Source organism: Eulemur rufifrons, chromosome 3 (genome assembly GCF_041146395.1).
Source record: "Eulemur rufifrons isolate Redbay chromosome 3, OSU_ERuf_1, whole genome shotgun sequence".
In the NCBI taxonomy this organism is placed as follows: domain Eukaryota; kingdom Metazoa; phylum Chordata; class Mammalia; order Primates; family Lemuridae; genus Eulemur; species Eulemur rufifrons.
Window position 1 is genome coordinate 39,534,410 of NC_090985.1, and position 6,000 is coordinate 39,540,409.

Below are 6,000 nucleotides of genomic sequence, written 5' to 3' on the forward strand. Positions count from 1 at the left end.
ACCAACCAGGAATAAGTAGAACTGAATGTCATAAAACTTGACTTAAACTTTGCATGCCAAATTCCTCTTATTGCCCTAACAGAGCAGGGAAATGGTGGCTTGCCCTTCTCTATAAGGCAAGTTGGCATGTCTCCTTGTTTGGAGCAATTACAGGTGTGCCCAACCTTAGTCACCCTGCCAGGGGAACTCCTTTAGGCATACAGGCAGTGATTTTCCAGGACTGAATCCTGACCATGATGAGGAACCACCCTGGGGATGCAAGGGCAGTCCTATTCTTCTGCCATCTTGGATCCAGCTCTCAGATCTTTGTGAGCCCCTGTGTTCTGCTGGGGCACTGCCAGGAGATGCTTCCACACACTCCAGTGGGAGTCAGAGAACGTGCCAGTATCAAAACCTGGGCAAGTTTTAGTATAATGAAACAAATCTCACAGAAGCTATTCGATACAAAGCTTATAAACCTTTAATTCCCGCCAATTCTTTCCCCCACCTCCCCAAATGTGGCTTTTCTGGGATAAAGGGGAAAACAAGTTATTTGCATGAGATGCTGGCTCCCTCTCTGCTACCCTAAAGGGTCAGCCTTGCTAAATGAATTTCTCTGTCGTATTATATATTCACAATTTGGACAAAGACCACTTATTCAATTTTTGCCAGTGCAACTTAAAGACTAATTAATGAGAGCGATCTTCCAAGTCCTCACAAAACACTACTGACTCCTAAAATTGGAAATGATTTTAGAGGCCATTTACTTGGCCTCCCACCAAGTGCATGAATGAGCTGTGAGACATCCCTGCAGGCTGGAGCACCCCCATCGGGCGGCACTCACTGCCACCACGGCAACACAGCACGCTGGCACAGCATTTTTCTCGTTAGTGTTCCTGACTGCAATGATTAGAAACTCATGTCTCTGAAAATTTGATTCATTGAATTTTTTCTACACTTTGAAATGACACAGAATAAATGCAGTCTCCTTCCTCTATAGGACCACTTCCAATTTTTGATGTCGGCTGTTGCCGTAGGTCTTCTTATACTTTAGATAAGCTCCCTTCCACCTGTTCCTGACGTGCTGTAGGTCAGAGGCTGCTCACCATAGCGGGTGACCTCTTCTGGATGTTCAGTCTGTTATTGGCCATCTTAAACTGTGGCTTCCCAAGCCTGTACCGAGATTCCAAATACTGCACTCCCCTTGGAGCAGAGAGGTTACTATGCTCCTTCATTCTGGGCCCTCTGTGAACAACAGGACAGCTAAATTTGCATGATGGGTTCTTGACATCCATTGCATACCAGTGGCTCACACTGATTTTGCATTCTTTTTAAATCCCGACATCATTTTTTCCTATGAGGTGCAATCCGGCCGGTTCCTCCCCATCTTATTTAACGAATTGAACAACAAACACTGGATGTTTTTCTAGAACATATGGTCAGACTTTCTTCAAAAAGCAGATTTTTTTTAACTTTTTTTAAAGTCATCATATGACAACTTATAAAAAGCAGATTTTTTAACAACTGAAAAATAGAAGAGAGCTCAAAAGGATACAGAAGTCTCAAAAATGAAATTGTAACAATCACAAAGTGAAGTCAGGAAAGGAAAGCAGTAGGCACATAAAACCTAGCACATCTGCCCAGGACCGTGGAGAGGAGGCGAAGGACTCCAGTTCCCGTGGCGCAGGGTCTTTGGAAAGTAACCACCACACGCCAGAGTTCCCTGGCTGTCAGGCATGGGCAGGTCCTTCTTTCTCTATTTCTCTCTTACCAGTGACTGTAAACGCTTAAGGGTGGCTCTGGCCCAGCGTGTGGTCACGAGCATACAGGAGTCCAGCTGCAGCTCGGTGCTTCTCATTCAGTCACTCGAAGTAACATAAGGAACTCGAGGTGCAGGGGTCTCCTTCCTTTCTCTTACCCCAGGCAGAGCAAATACAGCCCTGGTCACACTTTGTAAGATTGCAAGCAGTGAGAACTTTCCCAGGTGCAATCGCGTTTAAACCTTTTCAAAACCCACAAATCATCAGAGAAATAGATCACTAATACCTTAAAATTCTGTTAAATTAGAAAATGCCAGGCCGGGCACAGTAGCTCTTGCCTGTAATCCTAGCACTCTGGGAGGCCGAGGCCGAGGGAGGATTGCTTGAGGTCAGGAGTTTGAGACCAGCCTGAGCAAAAGCGAGACCCCATCTCTACTAAACATAGAAAAATTGGCCGGGTGTGGTAGCATCCTAGCTACCCGGGCGGCTGAGGCAGGAGGATCGCTTGAGCCCAGGAGTTTGAGGTTGCTGTGAGCTAGGCTGACACCACGGCACTCTAGCCCAGGTGACAGAGCAAGACTCCATGTCAAATAAATAAATAAGCACACAGATAAATAGATAAATAAATAAAAGAAAATACTAATTGGCACATAAGTTGGAGATAGTCTTAACACCTAAAAACTCCTTTTGCTGTAAACAAGAAAGAATATAAGCTCCATAAGACTATCCTATACTTTGCTGTACTCCCAGCTCTAGAACAGTGCTTAGTGATATAGTTGTTGAAAGAATGAATATATGAGTAAGATCCTATATAGAAAAATTGCTAAATGCTGTATTTTTTTGATACCTTCAAATACTGTGCCAGGCACAATCCCAGATGCTAGAGATAGAAAGATGAAGACATGACCCAGACCCTCAAGGAGCTTATACTCTAGATGGGAAGCTGGCACACAAACAACTGAAAATTAAGAGGCTTGGAGAATGATACTAAGTAAAATGAGCACAGAAAAGGGCATCTGCCCAGAGGAACCAGGGAGGACTTCACAGAGGAGGAAGTACCCAAGCTGGGACTTGGAAAAATGTCTAGAAGTTTACTTTCAAGTAAGTGTGCAAAGCAAGTGTAGCTGCAAAGACTGGAGGGGTAGGAAAGTGTAGAACCTGCATGAAGTGCTGACAGGGAACAGAGGGAGATGAGTCCAGGTAGCAGGGATTGCACTGTGAAGGCCCACGTACACCATACAGAAAATTTTAGATTTTATCCTATGGGGTAGGTTCTTGAAGATATGTGAGCAAGGTAGTGACGTGACAGGAATCAAGAGGCTGTTCGGTGGATTTGTTCTTTGACTCCCTTTGGTAAACTGTCGCAAATTTAGTCTTTCTGTATTTTAACTGAGGGCCTATTATGTGCAAAGCAATGAATTGATCCAGACTGTTTTCTGTTACAGCCAGAAGATACCTGAAATGCCTGCAGATGTTGTGGGTGCCCTTCTGTTCCTGGAGGACTATGTTCGGTACACAAAGCTACCCAGAAGGGTAAGTGTTAATGACCTGTTTGTAAAAAGATGGTAATTAACAGTGGCCCTGGACTCATCAGGAGTGAAGTCCAGTAGGTCATTCTCAGTGGATGTCTCTGAGCCCCTCCCCCCTGCTTCTGGAATGTTCCTGCCTTCTCCACCATGTGGAGTGTTGTGCAAGAGGCTAGAGTTTAACACACTATCCCTCCTCTTCCTCTCACTCTCCTCATGCCCTCCTGACAGCAAGTCACCCGGCTCGCGAGGAGTTAAGTGAGATGGGCAAGCTAGGAGGGAATTCCTTGAGTGGCAGAGTTAAGAAATAATCATGTGTCTTTCATTCTCTCTCTCCCCATTGACCTGCTCCCCACAGCAAGTTTGGTTAAGTTCATGCCACGACTCAAGTTATATACAACCAGTTACCAAAAATGACAGACTACTTTTCACCTTCTAAGAAATTCTTTCCTTTTCCTTTCTTACTAGCAATTCTACTTTGTTAAGTTTTAGCTCAAAGTGGAGAGCCTGATAACTAAAATATAGGAGATCTTTAAAGAGGTGCTGAATATCATTTCTGATTTTAAATAATTAGGTTAGGAATTGAAGATACTTTTTTACAAACAGAAGCCAAAGGTGATCTTTTAAAAATTACCTGGCAATGTGATACTTAATAGTGAAATGCTAGTAGCAGTCCCACTAAAGTCAGGACTGTAATAGTGACATGACAACTGTACGGACTCTCACGGCTACTTTTGTTAGACAGTACAAGACAATAAAATACGAAACGAAACCAAAATAAAATGTATATTGAAAAGACAAACTCTGTATTATTTGACATATAATTGTCTTTCTTGAATACCCAATAGAATCATCAGAAAACAAGCTGCCTACAGAATAAATGTACAAAATAAATACATTAATAATCAGTTCAAAAATATAATGTGGGCCGGGCACGGTGGCTCACGCCTGTAATCCTAGCACTCTGGGAGGCCGAGGCGGGTGGATCGCTCGAGGTCAGGAGTTCAAGACCAGCCTGAGCAAGAGTGAGACCCCATCTCTACTAAAAATAGAAAGAAATTATCTGGCCAACTAAAGATATAGAGAGAAAAAATTAGCCGGGCATGGTGGTACATGCCTGTAGTCCCAGCTACTCGGGAGGCTGAGGCAGCAGGATTGCTTGAGCCCAGGAGTTTGAGGTTGCTGTGAGCTAGGCTGACGCCACAGCACTCTAGCCCGGACAACAGAGTGAGACTCTGTCTCAAAAAAAAAAACAAATTTGAAAGTCCATATTTCTGAATGGGGGTACTCGAATATTATAGAGATAACAGTTCTTTCTAGTTTATAAGTTTACTGCAGTTACAATTCAAGTAACTTTTTAACTTCAAAAAATATATTTTAAAAAATTTCGTAGGACTTAGGCTATAATTGGACTTTTTTAAAAAAAGAAGATAGTAAAACATGTTATATTAAAACAATGTAAAACTATAAAAAGCAAAATAATGTGGTACTGGTATGCAATTCAATAAAAGGATCAATGGACTAAAATATGTAGACTAGAAATAAATCCTATGTATATAATTGTATATAAGGAAAAGTAGCATCTCAAATTAAGAAAGAAAAGGAATATTGGTCAGTAGATACACTACTTCATTATGTGGTTGAAAAGTAGCAAGTCAGTCCCTTTATCTTGTTACCTATGTTATCAAAATTAATTATAGGCTTAGTATGAAATATGAAACATATAAATTAGAAATTTTAGACAAATACATATCAGCTCTTGGAACTTACCAAGTATAACACCAAGATTTAGAGATTTGATCTCTTATAAATGCTTACATTTGAAGGCAGGGGGAGCTACACAGCATCCCCTCAAATGTTAGCAGTGCCAAGAAATGAGACGCTAGTACAGAAAACATAAGAAACAGAAAGTAGCTGTTTCAGAGTGGTCCACCCACGTGAGTCTCCTCTTCCCTGTGATTCACCTTGCTCCAAACCAAAAGGATATCTTTGTTTCTTTAATTTTCATATGGCAAATTTTGAATTTGTTGAACTATAACACAATGAATAATTTAATTATTTTATTTTTCAGGTTGCTGAAGCACATGTGCCTAATTTCATTTTTGATGAATTCAGAACAGTCCTGTAACTTGTTTCTCCCACAATGAAAGGATTGTCCTTAAATGTTCCCATCATCACTAAAATGAATTTGGAAATGAGATAAAACTCAACTGCTCGTGTAACTTCATTTTTTTTGTTGCCTTTACTGTGGGAAACATCAGACATCCTAAGATGTATCTCACAGCACTAGTTAATATTATTTAAATCATGGTATTATATGCAATTTATATCCCGTAGAAGCAGAACACATTTTTGTACTGCCTCTTATAAATGTTGAATATAACTGTATGTATAAATCCATTTAGTTTTGTGTTCTAAAGAACTATTTGTGCAACTCCAGATTTTCAGTAAAATAGTACTGCCAGTACTCAAAGTTGTCCCTCTGTTTGTGACTCAAAAACCATATGTCCACCCGGTAAATATTGCAGGTCATCGTGGTGGGGTATTGGCAGAAGCTTTCAATTAGCAATAATCGTGCCTGGGATAAACCTCATTGGCTATGATAGTGCCACTGTGCAAAGCTGTCACCCTGCAGATAGATAGATGACTAGTGCAAATGTTGTGGCCACACGATCTGTACGCCATGTGCAATGGAAGTTTCTTGGTGTCTGAGGTTCATCATCATCTTCCAATCC

At 41.3% G+C, this 6,000-nt stretch overlaps 1 protein-coding gene and 1 non-coding gene across 3 annotated transcripts in view; one reads left to right on the forward strand and one right to left on the reverse strand.

Moving 5' to 3' along the window:
• Positions 1-5,738, forward strand: part of WASHC5 (WASH complex subunit 5) — a 59,625-nt gene extending 53,887 nt beyond the window's left edge. For both annotated transcript variants that reach the window (XM_069466003.1, XM_069466004.1), the window contains 2 exons: positions 3,185-3,272; positions 5,337-5,738. In XM_069466003.1, the coding sequence (XP_069322104.1) occupies positions 3,185-3,272; positions 5,337-5,393 (145 nt within the window). In that variant the 3' untranslated portion in view covers positions 5,394-5,738. The remainder of the gene's footprint in view (positions 1-3,184; positions 3,273-5,336) is intronic.
• A 12-nt stretch (positions 5,739-5,750) lies between these two features.
• On the reverse strand, positions 5,751-5,888 carry LOC138382032 (U4 spliceosomal RNA). The gene has a single exon (XR_011233212.1). It is a non-coding gene; the product is annotated as a U4 spliceosomal RNA (small nuclear RNA).
• Between the last annotated feature and the right edge of the window lie 112 nt (positions 5,889-6,000).